The 22,093-nt window shown below is 50.2% G+C and overlaps 1 protein-coding gene across 1 annotated transcript in view; it reads left to right on the forward strand.

The window, feature by feature from the left end:
• The first annotated feature begins 817 nt into the window (after positions 1-817).
• Positions 818-22,093, forward strand: part of TMPRSS2 (transmembrane serine protease 2) — a 42,059-nt gene continuing 20,783 nt past the window's right edge. Inside the window, exons 1-5 of the mRNA XM_032174256.2 lie at positions 818-933; positions 10,692-10,762; positions 14,571-14,793; positions 19,536-19,622; positions 20,640-20,759. Of these exons, the coding sequence (XP_032030147.1) occupies positions 879-933; positions 10,692-10,762; positions 14,571-14,793; positions 19,536-19,622; positions 20,640-20,759 (556 nt within the window). The 5' untranslated portion in view covers positions 818-878. The remainder of the gene's footprint in view (positions 934-10,691; positions 10,763-14,570; positions 14,794-19,535; positions 19,623-20,639; positions 20,760-22,093) is intronic.

Genomic DNA, 22,093 nt, shown 5'->3' on the forward strand with positions numbered 1-22,093 from the left:
ACGAATTCTGGTCTCCTACAGTCCTGTTAAATTCTGGTGAATTCTGAGCCCCCACAATTGCAAACAGAAAGCACCTCTGAAGTGCCGGGGAGCAGCCACGTCTTCCTGGCTGAGGTGTGTCCCACCGCTTCCTCACTCCCGCCCTGGCCGGTGGTGCAGAGAGACCTGGGACTCTCCTGGGGAGCCCTTTCCACCGTATGCTGGTGGGGGCCAAGAAAGGCCAGCCTAGGCGGACTGGGGAGGGTCTTGGGCGCCCGGCGCTGTGTCCCCGCCACTCGTGCTTGGGCCAGCGGTCCCCCAAGGCCGACTCCTGGGTCCTTGCACAGAGGCCACAGTGGGTTCCCCGGAGGCCAAGACGGGGCCGGCCGCCTGCAGGAGCTCGTGAGGTGGCAGCACCGGGGGCTCACCCAGGACTCGAGGAGCGCTCCCCAGAATCCCCTTACTTAACCCAAACTCGAGCCCTCGGGCAGCGCGGCGCCACGGACCGGAGAGGGGCAGGCTGGCCGCGGGGTCCGGGCCCGGGAAGCGCCCCAGGGTCCCTCCTGGGTCCCGCCGCAGCCGGGGTTGAGCCAAGCTGAGAACCCGTCCCGGGCTTCCCTTGGGAAACGCCTCCTCCCGCCGCCCCCGCCCCCGCCCGCCCAGGGTGACCGGAGACCCGCTTGGGGGTGTCGCCCTGGGCCCTGGGACACCGCCTCCTGAGATTAAAGCGAGAGCCAGGACGGGCCGGGCCGAGTAGGCGCGAGCTAAGCAGGCGGCGGAGGAGGAGGGCAAGGGGCGGGGAGCGCCGCCTGGAGCGCGGCAGGTGAGCGGCGCCGGTACCAGGGTCCGAGATCGGGGTCCGGGCTGGGGAGGAGAACCTGGGCGCCTGGGACCGGCCGATGCCCCCTGCCCCGCCCAGAGGTGAAAGCGGGTGTGAGGAGCGCGGCGCGGCAGGTGAGTGCGCCCGAAGGTCGAGCGCTGGGACCAGCCGGGCAGGGCGCCTCAGGGGGTGCTGGGAGAGTGCTGGGCGCCTGGGACCCCTCGCGCACGGCCGAGAACCCTGGTGGCCCATGTTGGCTTGGCGTCGCGAGGTTGGGGCAGGTGGTCCTGCGAGTCCCTAGCCAGTTGGTGGAAGAGAGTCCCCCCGGGTCCCCGAGGCTGGCTCCTAGTCCGCCTGCCGTCCACTGCCCCCGCCTGGGAACACCGGTGCGCCTTTTCTCTTTGGGGACGAGGTCTGGGAGTGCTGTCGGCTGGCTTCTTTGTTTGGGGGAAATCTCTGCAGTCCCGCAGTGTTACCTGAACTCCTTCTGCTTCTTGGTTCCCTACTGAGGTAGGGAGAAACTGGAAACTCGCTTAGATGCCGGGAACGATACGGCCGGCGCGGCGGGGACCGCTGGGCCAGGCTCCTGGAGGGCCCCCGGGCGAGGTGCGAACGGCCCGTCAGTTCCGGGGAGGGACTGCTCGCGACTCAGGCCCCGTTGCGGCGACCCGCTGGCGGCGATCAGGGCCGGTGCCTCCTGGACACCCGGCACCGGCAGGAACCCGCTCGGGAGGAGCCGGTCTAGCTCCTCCGCTTGCGCTCCGTGCCGGGTTGGGGGGAAGGCGGGTCACCTGGGCGCTTCGGTCCACCTCTTCCTGTCCTGCCCGGCTCGGCACAGTGGCACCCTGAGTGGTCAAGTGCTCCAGTCTGGCAGTGGAAGCTGTGCTTGAGCACGGGTCCAGCTGAAAAACTGCTCCATGTCCAGAAAGTTTGTGCGCCGAGAGCCCTGAGCGCTTGTGGCAGAGGAGGGCCTTCGCCCGCTCCGCCGTAGGGCACAGAGCGGTCGCCCTGAATCCTGTTCAGAACGCCCTGGTGGCAGGCCTGGTCACGAGGAATCCTGGTGGCTTGTTTGGGAAGGAAAGGATAGCACGGTGGCCCGAGGTGAGCCCTGTGGGCAGGGAGCACCCGGGGCTCGGCTTCGAGGCTGTCCAGCCCTCCCCTCCGTGGGAACCTGTGCAGTGGTCCCGTGGGAAAGATGAGCGCATTGCGCCCAAGGCAATGCCTGACCTCACGGAGCTTCCAGCCGCGAGAACCTCCCGAATCATGGAAAATTACAAAGGCTACGCAGCCCAGTTACGGGGCGTTAGGAAAACCTGAAGTGAGACTAAGGTTGTTGACCTGTCCCAGGAGATCTGGGAAGGTACTCCAGGAAGTGGGGATGGAGCCAGCCTCCCCTGCAGGAAGGATGGGGGTTGGGAGTGTGGCAGGGAGAGTTTACCAGCGCAAAGGGCCTTGGGGACGCAAGTAGCTAAGTCAGTCCTGGCTCCTTAGCTGCTGCTGTGAAGGGAGGGCCTGGCGGGCCAGGTAACCAGGAGCTCCCCTAGAAAGTCACTGGAGGTTGCTCAGGACTTCCCCACCTTTAATGAGTGCTTTTGAAAAACTGGGACCTGCCCTGCTCCGCTGCAGAACTACTGGACAGATGAGGTTAGAATGAAATCTAGCAACACCCTCGGGTAAGGACACACTAGGCTGGAGAGTTCGGGCTGCATCCTACCGGCTGAGACCTCTGCCTGGAGACCACCATCTACACCTTGGCCTCTGGTTATTTTTAATTATCAACTGGTGAGCTGACTGGGCTTTTGTTCTCTGCGCGGACATTTGTTTGGTCCCCAGCAGCTTCCCTTATTCCCACCAGCCAAGGACAACCTTCTAACAACAAGCTTGTGCTGTCGCTGGAGCCTCAGGCAGGGCCTCCCAGGTTGCTGGGTGCTGGCCTGCCTGGCACCGTTGGCCACTGTATCTTGAACTCAAGTCACCTTAATTGTAGGAGTATATTTGGCTGCACTGGCATTATAATAATAACCACAGACATTGATGTGGCACTTTTTTCAGCCAGGCATCATTGCAAACCCTTTATAATATACTTAACTCAATTGTAAGGAAACTGGGGAAGAGAGGTTGGGTAGCTTGTCCGAGGTCTTGTAACCTGTAAGGGGCAGAACTGGGGATAAACTTGGCCTGTCTGGCTCCCTAGGTCAGTGCTTCCAGTGTCGGGCTCTGAGTTGGAGACACAGGATGCTTAGAAGAGGCTTTAGTGACAATCGGCACCGTATCGATTCTTTTTGCTCCTTCCCTGGGTTCTCCCTCCAGGATGTTGGAATGTTACCAGAAAGTGGAGGAAAGGAGAGAAGGAAGCTGGAAACAAGGCGCCCAGAATCCTGATTGAAAAGGGCTTGTTCCTGGGCCGGGCTCTGGTTCTCCCTGACCTGAAAGAGCCCAACCCCTGCCCACAGCCCCACCTAGGCTCTGTGCCGCCCCCTCTAGCAGTATGACATGGCCAGAGTGCCTGGAACTCTGAAAGGGGGCCTGCGGAGGGCTGACCTCCCAGGCCATGGGGACATTGAGTGACAAGACGTTGGTGCAAATGTCCTGTAGGTGAAAAGGTAGATGCATGCAGTACCTTGTGCCAGTAACCACCACCACCACGACCATCGTCATGGGAGTGTGTTGTCCCCTTACCAGGAAATGTAAACCAGAAGTCTGGCTGATAACTCTTATTCTTTTCCACCTGAATCTGTGGCAAGATTCCCTAGGGGATCTTCCTAATAATATGGGATCATTGCCTTGGTCCCAATTTTTGCATCAGACTCTGAGAATGGGGCCCAGGCAACTTATTTATTTATTTTTTTTCTAAGCCCTCTCGAAAATTCTGGGTTTGGGGAGCACCGATCAGATCTAGGCCTTGGACATTGAGGTAGAAAGGAAAGGTGAATGGTCAACGGAGTGGTTGTTCAGTTTTGGTTGCTGAAGACTTGGAAAGTGGCCTTGCTGGTGGGGAGAGTGAGGCCACGGGGAGCTCCCTGCCAGGAGCCAGAGAGCCCAGGAGCACTGAAGGCCCAGGTGCATTTCTGCTCTCTGGTCCCTCCTGCTCTGCACTCCCTGAGTGTCCCTCATCCCACAGTCACCAGGCCTTTGCTACTCTTCCCCGCTCCTCCTTACTTTCCAGGACACCTGCCAGGGGATCCTCCAATATGGGATGCACTGCGTGGCCTCAGGATTGGGGTGCAGGAGCATTATGTTGAGATCTGAGGCCTGCATGGAGTCAGCCTTTGTGGGGCCCCTCCTGGCCCTAAGGGTGACTTGGGAAGCACTGACTTGCAAGTACCAGGGGTATGGGCCTGAGTGTGAAGGAGGGGTTTATGATGACCACCCTGGCCCCACCTAGCCTGTGGACACCCAAGGAGGAGCAAAAGGGGGATCTGTGACAGGGTAGCAGCTTGGTTGAGCACACAGGCAGCTCTTCAGGATGACCTAGAACAGAGGCTGGGCTCCGGGAGGAGGCAGAGCCTGACCTGGGACTTGGTTATTCCTGGTCGCTGGGCAATGGTCAGGAGAGAGGAACTGAATGAGTGGAAATGCGCTGGTTGGGAGTCGAGGCTGGTTTTCTGGCAGGGGTGTGGGTAGTTACTTTTGTTGTAAACAGAGTGAAGTTTGAGAGGGCAGGAAACTCAAAGACAGGCTTTTCATCCTCCTGGAGGTGAGTTCGGGAGAGGGAGGTGAGGACTCTGACATCTATGTGTGGACGGCGCTGAGCCATTGGGCATCCATGGCAGGAGGGCAAGAGGAGTTTAGGGCACAGAGTTGTGGTAAGAAAGCAGGAAGTGTTTGAAGGGCACCTTGGCTTGTGGTTGTGGCAGCAGAAGTCTGGGAGTTCACTCAAGGGCAGACTAGGTGAAAGAATCGGGGCTGTCAAGTGGGACTCAGAATGAGAGGCTGTGATGATTGGATTTGTTAGAAAAATATTTTCAAGTGAGGTCTGACTTGGCAGATGGAACTAAGCTGAGGCTTTTTATTATTGCTTGTTTGTACGAGGTGCACAATGCAGTGTCAAATTCCCTTTAAGGCCATTGCTTTCCAAGGGGCTGTCCTGGCAGGGCACTCAGCCTGACCCCACTGCAGTATAGCCCAAGGGTCATGGGAGACCATGCTTTCTAGGGACGATGGGCTTGGATTTCTTTGTGCAAAATTCTGATAACAGAGAATTTGCTGACATTTTCAAGTTCACTGTCGATGATGCATTTATAAGGAGTTGGGAGTAATACTGAAAGATCACCATGTCTGGTCTCAATGCTCAAGCCTAATTCTCTTCTGGAATATGTTGGAGAAATGATCCTCCAGTCTTGAAACATACATTTTTAGGTTTGAGGAATTTGGTACATTCTAAGGTAGCTCCAGGCCATATGTATACTTTCTAATTGTTGGAACCTTGATTTCTCCAGATAGAATCCAAGCCTGCTCTTCTGGAAATTCTGATCATGATTCTGGTATTGTCCTTTGGATGTACGCAGAATACATTGAATTCCTTTTCCATGTAGCCGGCTCTTAGGTGTTGGATGATAAACCTTATCTGCCATCATTGTGTTATTATTGAGTGCTCAGCATGGGTTGGGCGCTGAGCTACGGCCTTGCTTTCTCACTGAATCCCTGCAGCAACCCTATTTCTGTATCATCCCCATTTTACAGATTGACTTGGACAAATTCTTTAAACCTTAGCCAGTGGCTTGTGTGTGGTGTTGAAGTCTCCGCCTGGAGTGACCTGAGGGCCTCTGCCGCCTGCCTGCCTGTCATGCCAGGTTGCACTCAGCTTGGGGCACCTGGACTCCTGGGAGGTCACCCGCTGTCCTGACTTGGGATGCTGGTGTTGTCTGGGTGTGGGCATCTCATCTCCCTCTGCTAAATTTCATCTTACTCATTTGGCCTTTGGAACTCAAAAAATATTTTTTCTCCTGCAAATTGCATTGTATTTCAAATTTACATTTCCTATCATCTGTTGTTGGTGTATAAAAACACATAGATTTTTATATTGATCTTGTATCCCTCAACTTTGCCAAACATGCTTATTAACTTTTTCCCCAATAGTTTTTGGGGTACAGGTGGTAGGAACTCCATAAAAATATTTAAATACTGTCTTTGTAAGCTGCAAAGCTAGATTTAAAAAACGAAGAGAAAGAGAGAGAACCAGACCTGATTTCTGCCCTAAAAAGTTTGTAATCTCTTTGGGACAATGAATCATTCACAGGAAAAGAAACTTGGATGATGCAGGCAATACCTCTCCTGAGGTGATCTTTCTGTTTCTCGCTCAACCTTTCTCTCTCAGTAGAACTCTTGTGCCAATCATTGTGTATTCAATTTACCTGATTATACATAAACAAGTTTCTGCTGAACAGCCACTGAAATCCACCGTTGGCTAACTTTCATTTAGTCGTGCATTCTATCCTTAAGAGGATAGAACATCTCGTTGTATAATGTGATGTTAGTGCGGTTATTTTGGCATAAAGGGCTCTTTTTGATGATTTGGTCATTGGCTGGAACATGTCCGTGGATGGTGGTAGTGGTGTCTGGAGTCTGAAGAAGGGGCACTGAGTCTGAAGCTGTCTGTTCCCTCTCACACCTCCAGCAACTGAAACCGTACCAGTCACATGTGGGGGCTTCAAGAAGGAGGAGGTGCGTGCACAGTGGTGCACGGTGAGGTCAGTGGAGACTTCATTGCAGAGAATATCCCTGGCTCTTGGGTGGGAGTCAGTGTCTACGAGCCTAACTTCATTCGCGTTGGCTTGGTTGTTTGGAAAGTACGTCTCCGGTAAACAGGTCCTGAGATCTCCAGAGGATAGAAACTAGGATAAAAGATTCTTGTTTTGGCAGTAACTTCCTCATGTCATGGGATGCGGATACGATGCCACAGCGTCGTCCTGCCGCATGGCGGCCAGGCAGGTGACTCATGGGCTGACTCAGCTCTCAGCCCAGGATGGACCAAAACAGTGCGAGGACAGCTGTGTGCCATTGTGAGATTCAAGTGGCTGACACTGTCTGTATTGAACGAGGAGCTCCCTGCCAGCCAGGAATGGAGCCTGAGGGCCACCCACTGTTGCTCTTTCACACTTAAAGGAAAATTTCCCCAAGTGTTCATGGTGGCTGGCTTTCCAGAATTGAGAGCCATCATCCCGGTCCTTTAAATGACAGGAGCAAGCATTCGCTAAACAGCATTGTCTCTCGCCATCTACGTTACATCTTGCTCCTTTCAGAAACGAGTTAATGAGATGTACAAGCTTGTGTGAATGAGGAAATGCCTGTTTTGAGGATGAACAGGACTGAGTGTGATTTCCTGGTCTTTTTGGGACAGCAGTGCCTCCCCTTGCAGATCTAATGTCAGAGCGGGACATGCCCCCCCTTGTTTTCTTTCCAGCTGGAGAATGTATTTGTTGTTGTTGTTTGTTTTTGGTTTTTTGTTGTTGTTTTTTGAGACAGAGTCTCTCTCTGTCACCCAGGCTGGAGTGCAGTGGCCTAATCTTGGCTGACTGCAACCTCTGCCTCCCAGGTTCAAGTGATTCTCCTGCCTCAGCCTCCCAAGTAGCTGGGACTACAGGCACCCGCCACCACACCCAGCTAATTTTTGTATTTTTAGTAGAGATGGGGTTTCACCATGTTAGCCAGGCTGGTCTTGAACTCCTGACCCCAGGTGATCTGCCCGCCTTGGCTTCCCAAAGTGCTGGGATTATAGGCGTGAGCCACTGCGCCCAGCCCAGCTGGAGAATGTTATTGGCAGCATCACTCTGGTCTTCCATTCCAAGGCCCGTGGTAGCTGATTTGGGCACACTGAATATTTTTGTTTATCATGTTCTGATTGCTGGAAGAGATAGGATTATCCTGCGACTGACTGCCTCTGGGTCCCGTGGCTTTTATTTGACAATTAATGGTGGTGGCTCCCGGTGTTCCTTCCTTCCCTGGCTTCCTTGTTAGGGATCGTGAATGAATAGCAAGTGTGGGTTTTGAGTATTGATTCTTCACTCCTTTCGGAGGGCTTCTGAGCTGGGAGAGCCGCCAATGGCATCGAATTTTCACTTCCTGAAACTTCAACCAAACCTGTAACTCGGGAGATAGGAAAGCCGAGAAACCAGAGGCGTGAGAATGTGTTTGGTTAGGCAGGACTCTTTGAAAGCAATCTTAGCACGGTACTGAGTTCTTTCCTGCTTATGAGACGAGAATGCGGGATTTATTGTGTTGTCAGGCCTGAGGATCCTCTCTCTTCACAAAGCAGACATAGGCAAGGTCTGTTAAGATGTGACTAAAAGGCTTAAACGTTTTCGATACATTTTAAATGGTGATCCTTCCCACCTGTATATTAGTCACTTTCCTTTCCTCATACCCAGGAAGGTGTGAACTTTAGTTTTAATCCTAGAAAAAATCCCAAAGCTACAACATGACCTGGTTCTTATATTTTTATCTGTACGTGAAGAGTAAATAAATGATCGGTGCATGTTTGTCGTAACCTGTTTGGTGAGGTTTCTCGAGACTAAAAAGCCATATACTCATTTTCATTCATGGGAGGCTGTTGGGATTTTATAGTTTAATGATTCAGCAACTAGTTCTGCTTAGGACACAGGAAAGCAATGGTGTGCTGAAGCCGGCCCCACTCTTCTTGACTCCGTGGTGGGCTTCATGTTGGTAGCCTGGGAGTACTTACTGAATGCAAACCTGCAAATCAAGACAGCCCTCTTTTCCTTCAGCAGGTTGTTAAATGTTTATCAGCTTTATAATCCCTCTTATTTAATGGAAAGTTATATAGCACTCATTTTATGCTAAGCAGGAAGTTAATACTTCATTAGTGTTAACTCATTGAATGCCTTGGGGGTAGGTGTTACTATTATCTGCATTTGCAGATGCAGAAACTGAGGCACAGAACCTTCGATAGCTTCCTCCAGGTCATGGATAGTGAGTGGCTGAGCTTGAGTTTGGATCTAGAGTCTAGTCTCAGAGGTCAGGGGCTGAACCACTGCCCAGTGCTGCCTGCTGCTGTTTGAGCACCTGCTTTGTGCCAGCAGGTGGGAAATATTCTTCTATGGGCATGTCACAGGCAGTGGACCCTGGTCTGGCCAGCTCCAAAGCCCAGAGCCTCCTCCAGGCTCTTGTTCCCTCACTGGGAACATGGTCTTGTGGACGGATAATCTTGAACCCCATTTCTTAAAATATTCTTTAGTCATTTAAAGCCAAGTGGGAAGGGGTGGAAAAAAGCCCTTTATTTGCTCAAGAAGTGCATGTTAAAGAAAAAAAATCGTTCAATGACACTTGTTAAAGATGGTGAGGTGAACTTTATTCAGGACCACAGAGACAGGTACAGGGACCACAGCCAGCAGATTTTGCAGTGGGAAAAAGAGACTGGGATCCGCTTGAGTACAGTATGGGCAAGTGGGAGTTAATTTGTGAATTTATAACCAAGGATCAGGGTGGGGTTGGTGGGTGGAAAAATCACTAAGAGAAAACATCAAGGGTGAGGGGGATTCTGGCTAAACCAACCAAACAGGATTCTTGCTGAAGACAGGCTGGGTGATCAGGCATCACCTGTGGCACGGTGGAGGCTGAGGAACCCAATCAGATATCCAGAGTGATCAGATACTGAGGGTGGGAGGTTCCGGCTAAACTGACTGAGCAAGGTTTTTTGCTAAAACTGGATTTTACAAGGAAATGCACAGATGGCCTAGAAGGTTCAGGAGCTTGATATAAGTTTGATCAAGCAAAGAATCTTTGTCCATGGAGAGTGATGTCAGAATGTGGCTTTACTATAAAGCATTTCATGTTGACGGCATCTCTAGCTATTATTGTTAACTGAACACAAAGGACAACAAAAGAAATGACCCACAGCGTTCTTTTCATTACTGCTAATCTTAGCAATGGTGAAAATGGTTGGCTCTGAATTTCTTTCTTTTTTGGGTTTGGGGTAGTAAATGGAGTGACTGTGGACATGTTTTATGGATTATTTTAAACGTATATATCTATTAAAAATTGAAAGGGCCCACATGGCCTGCTTTAAAAAGTCAACCATGAGCTGTATCTGGTGCTGAGCCCTGGACCACCTGCTGGGCGGTGGGTGGCTACTGGTAGTGCCTGTGGACGTTCTCGGGGAAAGAGGGTCTGATTGCACCTGCTCTTCCTCAGTTCCTGGTACTGTGAGGCACTCCTTCCTCACCCTCCCGGAACTCTCAGCTTCACACAACGGTGGTGATTCCTTTGTCTGTTTTCCCATGAGGACCCTGAGATGTCAACAAGGTTCAGTAACTCACCCATCGACACTTCCAGGGAGCTGTGTTGCCAGGAACTTGCCCAGGTCTTTCCCTCCTGGGCCTATCTTGTCTTTAACCTCTGCCGACCTTGATGGGTTTAGTTACCTTGTCGTGTTTCTTCAGTGTTTTATCCCATGCAGTCTCCCTTGAGTAGATGTTCTGTATAGGGGATATCACAGCTGCCTGGTGAGAACTGGGTTAAGTCCAGCAGGATGCCTGGGCTTAGTGGCAGTGGAGCTGTGGGTGGCTTTGAGCCCCAGGCAGTCCCCTGAGAGCCCTTCCCGATGGATGTCTGAGTCATTGAGTGTGTTCTTTCTTCTTTCTGGTCAGGCTGTCCTGGTCGCAGCACTTACAATTGCACCCCATCCTCCTACCCACTCTGATCCCAGAGGAGAGTGCTTCTGCTGTAACCTCTAAGGTACAAATGGGTCCCAAAGTCCTTAAATATGGAGGGATATGGGGAAGCAGTGGTGAAGATGCAGGCCAAAGGTCAGCAGGCAACACTGGTCTTTGTTCTAGGTAACCTTCATCTAGAGATTCTTCTAGTTCTTTCCAGATTTATCTTCTAAAAACTAACTGGTATGGAAATATTACAGTCCTGTAATTCTTTCTTCTAGGTCATATTGAACATTCCAGATACCTATCATTACTCGATGCTGTTGATAAAAGCAAGATGGCTTTGAACTCAGTAAGTGGTTAATTATTACCTTCCTGGCCTTTTCTTTGTTCCCTTTTCCCTTCTGTTATTCCCAACATTGTTTGGGGTCAGCAATTGCAAGGGTTATTTGTAGGCAATGCTGGGCCACGCTGATGCCGTTCAAGGCACCCTCTAGAAAGAGTGAGTCAGGTGCGCAGCCACACAGCTGCCCAGGTGAGTCGCAAAAGCCGTGGCTGTTGGGTAGATGTGGGTGATACACATTCTCACCTTGACCTCGTCCCCTCCTGCTTTGCGGGGCAGGGGGCAGGGACAAGGAGTGGGGACAGGTGAGGCAGGATGGCGATAACAGGGGTATGTCCCAGGGAAGAGACCCACGTGGGATCCCATCGAGGCTCAACTGAAGGACTAGGAAAAGTCATAACTGCATGAGGCATGGGCAGGCCCTCCCTCTCCCTGGAGCCCACTCCCTTTGACGACAAATGTGGCTAATCTCTGCTCCCCATTGTAACTGACCCATTTGCCTTATACCTAAAATAAGTGCATTTAGTAAAGAGTTTTAAACACTTCCTAGATTGTATATCTGGAAAATAGACCTTGTTTTCCCCTTTATTTGTTACTGATACTCATTTTTTACTGGTCTGTGTTTAATTTCAAGTCCAGTGCTCAGGAATTTTCAGGGACAAACCTCCTTGCTAGTGGATGGCAAGTTCTTAGATGGCTGAGATTGCAGCCTCTGGCTTCCTCATTTAGATGAGAGATTACCTTGTGTTTTCCCTCTGTGTGCTGCTCTGGTTCAGAGTTGTAATCTTCGGACTTTTGAAGGATAGCATTAGTGAGTTATTAAGTGGAGGTGAACTCTGAGGGCCTTGTTTGGCTCATTCCATTATAATCAACTCCCCTGGAGGCCTCATTTAAAGTTCTAAGAGCTATGCTGCCTCTGCTCAGAACACCTGTCCGTAGAGTACAAACTTGCTGCCGTTCTCTGAGGTCAATAAGAGACAAGGGGCAGGCCGGGCGCAGTGGCTCATGCCTGTCATCCAGCACTTTGGGAGGCTGAGGCGGGTGAATCACCTGAGGTTGGGAGTTCGAGACCAGCCTGACCAACATGGAGAAACCCTGTCTCTACTAAAAATACAAAAATTAGCCAGGTGTGGTGGTGCATGCCTGTAATCCCAGCTACTCAGGTGGCTGAGGCAGGAGAATCACTTGAACCTGGGAGGTAGAGGTTGCGGTGAGCCAAGATCGCGCCATTGCACTCCAGCCTGGGCAACAAGAGGGAAACACTATCTCAACCAAAAAAAAAAAAGAGAGAGAGACAAGGGGCAGAAATTAATGAATGGGAAAAAGTTTTGCATGGGGGCCCTTAGATACAGATAAGAGGAAAAACGTGGCCTCCCGGAGTGGCCCAGCCAACAGGTAACTGGGGAGAGCTGAAAGAAGGGGAAGATGTGGGCTGGTGGGGCCCAGAGTGGCCTGTTCGGGGCGAGTCTTGACAGGGTAGGCCTTGGGAAGGCAGTTTTTAAGTAGGCTGAGGAAGGGGAGGTGGGCATTCTAAGAAGATAGGCACCAGCTGAAGGGTGGAGCTGAGAATAAAATACTACTTCTAGGCAGTTCCTTTCACATTTATGTATGGCCACACTCTGACCCAGAAATTTCATTTAAAGGGATGTAGCTACACATTTCCACCTTCTGCACAAAAATGCACGTAATGTGTAAGAACGTTTATTGCAGCAGAGCTGCTAACAGCCCATGTTGTGAACCACTCAAGTTTCCATTAATAACAGATGGTGAGTGAATGATGATACATTCCTTCTATAAGAGAAGAGGATACGGAAGAGGTATTTGCAGGTTAACACAGAGACTGTGCTCCTTTAGGCACATTTCTTCACTCAATTTTTTTCTCTGCAAAATGGTTGTATTAATTTGTGCCTGCGCCAGTCTTGCTGGCAGCAGGAGGGATTATGGTGAGTCATCAAGGAGGTTATGAGTACAGGAGCCTGGCGGCAGCTGAGTTCTCCAATGTTAGCTATTATTCTTCTCATTATAATTATGGTATTGCTAGTTTACAATTTTGTATATCAATATTCAAGGAAAAGACTGGAGGAACTAAAAGTATAGGATTTTGGCTTAATGGATTCTAACTCCAGACCTCTACACAACTTTTAAAAATTATTACTATATTTTACTAAATTCCAATGTCTGCCACTTTTTTTGTAATTTTAAAGAATATATAGCCCATTGGGCAAACTTGGACTTGCATGCTTGGATTTCAGCAGATGCGGAAGCCCTGGGGTGGTTTTGCCCTGGCTCGTGTGGTTCTCGAGTTTGAGTCTGTACGTCTCAAGTGGCTCAGGGGGCCCCAGAGCTTTGCTGCCATTGATTTCTCCCCAACAGCAGACAAAGCCTCACAATGACCTCAATTTTCCCTCTTTCTTTCTTTTGAAGGACCCATTTTTCATGGTACTTGTCTTGACTGTTTTCATAGTGGTTTTTTTTTTTTTTTGAGACGGGAGTTTCGCTCTTGTCGCCCAGGCTGGAGTGTAGTGGCACAATCTCCATTCACTGCAACCTCCGCCTCCTGGGTTCAAGCAATTCTCCCGCCTCGGCTTCCCAAGTAGCTGGAACTATAGGTGTGCACCACCATATCCTGCTAATTTTTTGTATTTTTAGTAGAGATGGGGTTTCACCATGTTGGCCAGGCTGGGCTTAAACTCCTGACCTCAGGTGATCCACCTGCCTCAGCCACCCAAAGTGCTGGGATTACAGGCGTGAGCCACCGCGCCCAGCCAAATCTGTATTTTTGTATGTAGAGTGAAATAATTTTCTCAACTGTAATCGTGAATAAATATTGTATTAAATTGTCATGAAGGAACTCCTGTTTAATAAATGGACATGTAAGAAAAAAAGAACGAATAGTAAAAAACAAAACCAAACAAAAAACTTTGGTAATTGAAAGTTCTGGTTAGTTTTTATTCTAAGTAAGTTCAATGTTTGACATAGTTGTAGATACCTAGGGAGAATCTGTAGTACATTTTCTTTTCTTTTACTGTTTTTTTTTTTTTTTGAGACGGAGTCTCGCTCTGTCGCCCAGGCCGGAGTGCAGTGGCGCGATCTCGGCTCACTGCAAGCTCCGCCTCCCGGGTTCACGCCATTCTCCTGCCTCAGCCTCTCCGAGTAGCTGGGACTACAGGCGCCCACCACCACGCCCGGCTAATTTTTTGTATTTTTAGTAGAGACGGGTTTTCACCGTGGTCTCGATCTCCTGACCTCGTGATCCGCCCGCCTCGGCCTCCCAAAGTGCTGAGATTATAAGCGTGAGCCACCGCGCCCAGCATTTTTTTTTTTTTTTTTTTTGAGACAAAGTCTTGCTCTGTCGCCAGGCTGGAGTGCAGCGGCGTGATCTCGGCTCTCTGCAATCTCCGCCTCCCAGGTTCAAGCCATTCTCCTGCCTCAGCCTCCCGAGTAGCTGGGATTATAGGCACCCACCACCATACCCAGCTAATTTTTGTATTTTTAGTAGAGACAGGGATTCACCATGTTGGCCAGGATGGTCTCGATCTCCTGACTTCATGATCCGCCCGCCTCGGCCTCCCAAAGTGCTGGGATTACAGGCATGAGCCACCGCACCCAGCCTTGTGGTACCTTTTTAATATCTTGTCACTTTCTTATTAATCTCTAACTGTACAGGTTGTATAGACAGGATGCATATTTCACAAAATAAAAACATTATCAATTTAAAAGATTATTGATATAGCTGTGATATGATGTGATAGTTTATATTTAACCCTTTAGTGCAAATAAGAGTTTTATATTACTCATCTTCTTTTCAATTGTTTAGGGGTCACCACCAGGTATTGGACCTTACTATGAAAACCATGGATACCAACCGGAAAACCCCTATCCCGCACAGCCCACTGCGGCCCCCAGTGTCTACGAGGTGCATCCGGCTCAGTACTACCCGTCCCCCGTGCCCCAGTACGCCCCGAGGGTCCTGACGCAGGCTTCCAACCCCGTCGTCCGCACGCAGCCCAAATCCCCTTCGGGGACGGTGTGCACCTCAAGTAGGATTCTCTTTGTGTTTATTTCCTATAATAAACCCGGGGTCCTGGATTTGCCTCCCCAGTGGGCTCTCTGCTCCCACCACCACTGTCGCCAGCTCTCCTGGTCTGACCCTTCTCCTCCATCTGCCGGAGCCAGCCTGTCTTCATGCCTTTCCACTCTCTTCCTGCTGGGTCAAAGCTGTCGCCACCAGACCTAGCCTCTCGCCCAGGGCCTGCAGAGACCTCCGTCTTCCGTTAACTCTCCTGTACGGCTTTGCCTGTTCTACTCAGCGTAGGCTTTCGAGATCACCTTCTCTGGGTTTCTTGGCTGTGTGGTTTATTGATGGCTGCTCATGAATAAATGGTAAGCTTCCAAGAGCAGAAATCACCTATCTTACCTTTCTTTGTCAGACAGTCCCCTGGATACGACAGGTCATGTTTAAGATGCTCCCTGTTACTTTGTGTTTAGTGGATGACCTGGCTTGGCTGGTACGGTTGTCGCACAGAAGTGTCTGAGCTGTCTCAGTGGGGTTCAGGGTCCTGCGGGTGGCCGGAGCAGGCCAGAATGAGCGTGGGAGGACTGGAGGTTAAATTTCATTTGCTGTCACTTCAGTCCCTCCTCTTCCTCACCCTCCCATTCATCTCCTTTCTTTGCCATTTCATTTGGTCTCATATCTTTCCAGTCCGCCCCCTCTTGCACTGCCTCCCAGCTGTTAATTCAGGCTAGTTTCAGTGCTAAGAATTGCCCAGGCGGAACCTGCACAGCAGTGGCTGCGCCAAAGATCTTTTACATTGATCTGTTAATTGATAGTGTTTGTATTTTATTTTGTGAAATGTGCGTCCTGTCTCTACAACTTGTACAGTTAGAGATTTGTCAGAATGTGAATTACCATGTGTCCACATCACATAATCAGTCATTAGCGTGATTAATGCCAGTGCTCTGTGAAGCCCTGTCTGTCCCCCCTCTCCCCCACTCAGGACAAGTGCTGTCGCTCCTGTGTTTCTACCCCTCCTCTCACCCCCTCACCCTTCACAAATGGCTCTTCCGCCCTGTTCCTCTCCAGCCACCTCCTGTCTCTGAGTTTTCTACCCCTTCCTGAGCCTTCCTTCCTTTCTCTCCTTCTCTCTTTCCCTTCTTCCGATGCTCCCCACCAAGCAGATCCTTGTGTTTGCCCTGACGTTCTTCTGGGGGTGTTTGGGTAGGTCAAGGCCAGTGGTTCTCAGTCAGGACAATTTGGACCCCCAGAGACAACTGGCAGTGTCGGGAGACAGTGTGGGTGGTTACAAGTGGGGAGGGGGTGCTGCTCCTAGGTAGGCACCGGGGATGCTGCTCAACCTCCCGCAGGGCACAAGACAGCCCCCTGACGGCAAAGAATCCTCCAGGCAAAACATCGCTTAGTGTGGAGGTTGGGAACTCCTGGTCTTTGTCCATTGTGGGGAGGGAAGGAAGCCAGGGTGAAAGGGTTAAGGAACTGTCTGTGTGAGCTACCCCCCTAAGAGAAATGGCAGTGAAGGTCCTCTCCTGAAGTCAGCACCTCCAGACGGTGGTGTTCCCACCAGTGACGGCCAAACCCAGGAAGGCAAACGAACCCCTGGCCCACCTGATGGACACATTTCCACGTTTCCCGGGAAAGACTAGATGATGACAGAGTTGGACTGGGATATATCAGTCCCTTATCAGTTGCTTTTATAAGGGAAGAATATAAACCTACATGTGTGATTTTTGCATTGTCAAATTCATAAACTCAAAAATAATTTAGTAATTTAATTGAACTTACCCTGGTGCTATTTTTAAGAAAACACTGTTGGCATCTAATATATAGAAATGTATACATTTTGAAAGTGTAATGTTTGGCTTTGAAACTCTTCTCCCAGTTATTGAGTAGCACCAATTCAGAAGCACCCATCAGGAGTATAAGGAACTTTTTCCAGACTTAATGTATTTATTTGCTTTAGCAACAGCCGTAGAAGGTTGATGATTGAATAGGAGTGAATACACAGCTTAAAGCTTAGGCTTTGGAGAATCGAAGGTCCATAGTCCTCCAAATGTGCTCATGAAACAAGCAGTTAAACACGAGAAACCATAAGGCTGAGTTGACAACCTTAAATTGGTCATGACTGAGGGAAATGGATAGTGGGTTGTGTGTGCGTCGTTTTTTGTTGTTTGTTTGTTTGTTTTTTGAGATGGAGTCTCGCTCTGTTGCCCAGGCTGGAGTGCAGTGGCACGATCTCGGCTCACTGCAACCTCTGCCTCTCAGGTTCAAGCAATTATCCTGCCTCAGCCTCCCGAGTAGCTAGAACTACACATGTGCCACTGCGTCTGGCTAATTTTTGTATTTTTAGTAGAGACGGGGTTTTGCCATGTTGGCCAGGCTGGTCTCAAACTCCTGACATCGGGTGATCTGCCTGCCTTGGCCTCCCAAGTGCTGGGATCCACTCCCAAAGTGCATGGGTGGCATGAGCCACCATGCTGGGCCAGTGAGTTGTAATTAAACTGTGCAACAGCCGCCGTGACAAGCCAAGACCCAGTGGTGTGTGTACTGACCACACGCTGACTACAGATGCCTGTCCAGCAAAGTCAACTTGAGGGCTTCCCGCTTTACACACGCTCCTGGTGAGAACTGTGCAGATCGGCACATGTTCAGTGTGAGGTTCAGGATACCTAATTGAATAGCCCTCATCTCAGCAGACCAGTTATTTTATCTTGGATAAAATGGCACTCGGGAAGCCATCGACGGAGGAAAGTGTCCTTGGTAATGGGCCAGAGAGGCCATCTGGAATTTCTCTCATGAACTACCTTGGCCCCAGCTTGCCTCCGTCATATATAATCATTGCAGCCGAGTTATGAGAACATTGTGTGCCTGGGCATGGCCCTCAGACCAGTGGTGCTGGCCTCATCTGTGAGCCTGTTAGAAATTCAGATTCAGGTCGGGCGCAGTGGCTCACACCTGTAATCCCAGCACTTTGAGAGGCCGAGGTGAGTGGATCACTTGGGCCCAGGAGTTCGAGACCAGCCTGGGAAACATGGTGAAACCTCATCTACCAAAAACGAGCCAGGCATGGTGGTGCACATCTGTGGTCCCAGCTACTCTAGAGGTTGAAGTGGAAGGATGGCTTGAACCCAGGAGGTGGAGGCTGCAGTGAGCCATGATCGTGCCACTGCATTCCAGCCTGGGCGACAAGCAAGACCTTGTCGCAAAAAAAAAAAAAAAAAAAAAAAAAAATGCAATGCAGATTCCTGCCCGACCCCCAACTGAAATAGAATCTCTGGTGATGGAAACCACCATGTTCCCCAGGTAATTCTTAAGCCTGTATGAGAGTGATGGTAGAATTATCAGAATGTTGTCACAAAGAGAGAAGCCTGGCATTGAGCCCTCAGCAGATGGGTCAGCTCTGAGCTTCTCGCCCTGGCAGACCTGTGGAGGCACAGGTGTGGCCAGGTGGGGAGTTCCAGGCTGCCACACCACCTCTCCAGCCTGGGAGGGTCTATTCAAATGCCTTCTTCTCTCTTCTCCTCCACCTCTGCACCTTTCTTCAGGGAAAGCTCCCGGGAGCTCCTGGACCTGGGGCTGCTGGGCATCACTGGGGTGATGGACGCCCTCTCTCCTGGCCCATGAGCTGGCTGAGCCCAGCGTCTGACTCTGCCTTGCCTCTCTGGTGCCTGTGACTATCTTCTGAACTCTGTGTGACTTTTGGCTTACCCTCTGACCAATAACGCTATGTCTCACTAGCGAAAAATCAGTGACCTTTTCCAAATTCATTTTTTTCTGAAATGTGCCTTCCCTCTGAGTTTGGTATTTCTGCCCTTGGACCCAAAGGCCTGTGCTGGTGCTGTCCAGCACTTAGGGACGCCGTGGGAAGGTTCTACAGTTGCACTGTGTGACATGGTAGCCACTGGCCACATGTGATGACTAAGCACTTGAATTTACATCATTTTGCTTAATTCCATGGAACATTAATTAAATAGCCACATGTGGCTTTGGCGGAGGTCCGAATGGGACAGTAGCATCCATTCGCTAAACAGCCTTGGGTAAGACAATTTATTCTGCTTTGAGTACCACCAACAGAGTGATGATAGATTTTAGGACAGTATTATTATTTTGCTTATGCTTATAATTACCAAGATGAGGTCTTAGTTCTTTTTTTTTAAGATTAATCATCTGCCTATTTTAAGACCCTCTTTTAGCATACCATACTTTTTTGTTTTTTTGAGACAGTTTTTGCTCTGTCGCCCAGGCTGGAGTGCAATGGCGTGATCTTGGCTCACTGCAACCTCTGCCTGCTGGGTTCAAGTGATTCTCCTGCCTCAGCCTCCCAAGTAGCTAGGATTACAGGCACCTGCCACCACGCCCAGCTAATTTTTGTATTTTTAGTAGAGACGAGGTTTCGCCATGTTGGCCAGGCTGGTCTCGAACTCCTGGGCCCAAGTGATCCACTCACCTCGGCCTCTCAAAGTGCTGGGATTACAGGTGTGAGCCACCGCGCCCAGCGAAGCATACTATACTTTCTAAAAGAGCCTAACTTCTGTGTACTTTGCTGAAGATCACAGCTTCCTCCTGTTGGTCTCCAAATTGCATAAGCTTTAGTGTTATGGAAGAAGTAGGATCGTCCATGATATTTCTTAAAATTAAAAGTCACATTTTTAAGTGTATATGAAATAATTATTTCTTAATATGGTGTACTATAAAAATAACAGATAACATTTGAGAGCATGACTTCTAAACAACTCTAGTCTGAACGTTGCACCCTCCTCCTTCTTCCAGAGACTAAGAAAGCACTGTGCATCACCTTGACCCTGGGGGCCTTCCTCGTGGGAGCTGCGCTGGCCGCTGGCCTACTCTGGAAGTTCAGTAAGTGCAGGGAGCCTCGATCCCACCATGTGCTCCTGCAGTCCCCAGTGCTCTGAGCCAGACCCTGCTCTCTGGGCTATTGAGACCTCTGGAGGCCCTCCATGAGGTTCCTCTCTTACATAACGAGGCTGTCTCTCTTCCCTTCTCTTGTTTAGCTATGAGATTGACACATCATGGGGAAAGCATTTAGAACGTACCCAGTGCTTTGGGGTGCTTGGTGCCACCCAGCACTGTGAGCACAGGTTCTTCTACCTTGGGGCCACACCCAGTTACCTGTATCTCACTGCACAGCAGTGGCTGCTGGGGGCCAGGCCCGCCCCTCCCTGTCCCACCTCCTGCAACTGCAGCCTGAGCCTTCCCATCAGCCTGGAGTGGTGCAGACCCATGCGCCATTGTGGATCCTTGAAGTTACCTGTGTGGCAGAGAGGACGTGTGAGTGCCGTCCAAACCCAAACACTGAGAGGGTCCTTCCCATTGCCCCCACGGAAGTAAGGTGCCCCAGTGCTAATTCCACTTATACTTGCTGGTGGCAAGGACACTTCTCCTCCTTATTAAAGTGGGGGATTGACTGGGTGTGGTGGCTCACGCCTGTTATCCCAGCACTTTAAGAGGCCAAGGCAGGTGGACCACCTGAGGTCAGGAGTTGGAGACCACCAGCCTGGCCAACATGTTGAAACTCCATCTCTACTAAAAATACAAAAAATTAGCCAGGCGCAGTGGCGCACACCTGTGATCCCAGCTACTTAGGAGGCTGGGGCAGGAGAATCACTTGAACCCAGGAGGTGGAGGTTGCAGTGAGCCAAGATTGTGCCCCTGCACTCCAGCCTGGGTGACAGAATGAGACGTCATCTCAAAACAAAACAAACAAACAAACAAACAAACAAACAAACAAACAAACAGTGGGGCCAGGAGTTGGAGGCTGCAGAGAGCTACAGTAATGCCACCGTGTTCCTCACTCCATGAGGCTCCTTTGGTTTCTCAGCCTGATGGGCACCTCTCTTCTGTTTTCTCTCCAAGTGGGCAGCAAGTGCTCCGACTCTGGGATAGAGTGCGACTCCTCAGGTATCTGCATCAGCGCCTCTAACTGGTGCGATGGCGTGTCACACTGCCCCAGCGGGGAGGACGAGAACCGGTGTGGTGAGTCGGCCTTGGCCTTGGGAAGGGACTGCTCTGCTCGCCTTAGAGACAGCAGCTGGGTCCAGGGGCCTTTGGGCGATTGGGCCTGGCCTGCGTCCAGTTCGCTGACACATGATGTCATTGAATCCCTGCTCCAGGCTGAGCCCTGGGGCTCAGAGAGGTTGTGTTTCCTGCCCAACCTCACCCAGCAGGTGGGAGGGAGATGACAGGGCCACCGAGGACTGTGTCCTTGGAACCACACGTGCTCTGAACTGCCACAGGAAGTCAGTTAAGATGAGCAAACTGTTTATAAAGTTGGAGATGCAGGCCAGGAACGGTGGCTCACACCTGTAATCCCAGCACTTTGGGAGGCCGAGGCAGGTGGATCCCCTGAGGTCAGGAGTTTGAGACCAGCCTGACCAATATGGTGAAACCCTGTCTCCACTAAAAATACAAAAATTAGCCAGGCGTGGTGGTGAGTGCCTGTAATTCCAGCTACTCAGGAGGCTGAGGCAGGAGAATCACTTGAACCTGGGAGGCGGAGGTTGCAGTGAGCTGAGATCACACCGCCTGGGAGACAGAGCTGTCTCAAAAAATAAATAAATAAATAAATAAATTAGAAACAAAATTGAAGATGCACTATGTTATTTTCAAAACAAGCTGCCTTTAGAGGTCTATCTGTTGTCACAGAGTGGGCTCATCTGTTTCATTTTGTTTTCTGTGGTTTATTTATTTATTTTAATGAACTAGGAAGCATTGCTCCTATTTATGGCATACCACATGATGTTTGGATATGTGTATGCCTGTGGCATGGCTAAGTCAAGCTGGAACACGGGCCTTACCTCATATATGTGTCTTATTAAGAACACATAAAACCTACTCTCGTAGTGATCTTCAAATATGCAACATACAGTTTATTAACTGCAGTCACTATGATATACAATAGATCTCTCGAACTTATTCCTCCTGTCTAACTAAGATTTTGTGACCTCTGACCAACATCTCCCCAGTGTTGTCACCCCCCGCCCCCAGCCTCTGGTAGCTGCATTTCTACTCTCTGCTTCTGTGAGTTTGTTTTTACATTCCACATGTAAGTGGCCTCATGCAGTGTTTGTATCTGTGTCTGGCTTGTTCACTTAGCGTAATGTCCTCCAGCTTCATCTATGTTGTTGGAGGTGACAGGATTTCCTTCCTTCCTGTGGCTGAATAGTATTGCATTGTGCATATACACCACATTTTCTTTATCCCTTCATTCACTGATGGACACTTAGGTTGATGTCGTATCTTGGCTATTGTGAAAAATGCCGCAGTGAGCGTGGGCGTGCAGGTCCCTCTTTGACACACGGATTTCTTTT

This window comes from Hylobates moloch, unplaced genomic scaffold, assembly GCF_009828535.3.
Source record: "Hylobates moloch isolate HMO894 unplaced genomic scaffold, HMol_V3 SCAFFOLD_14, whole genome shotgun sequence".
NCBI lineage: Eukaryota > Metazoa > Chordata > Mammalia > Primates > Hylobatidae > Hylobates > Hylobates moloch.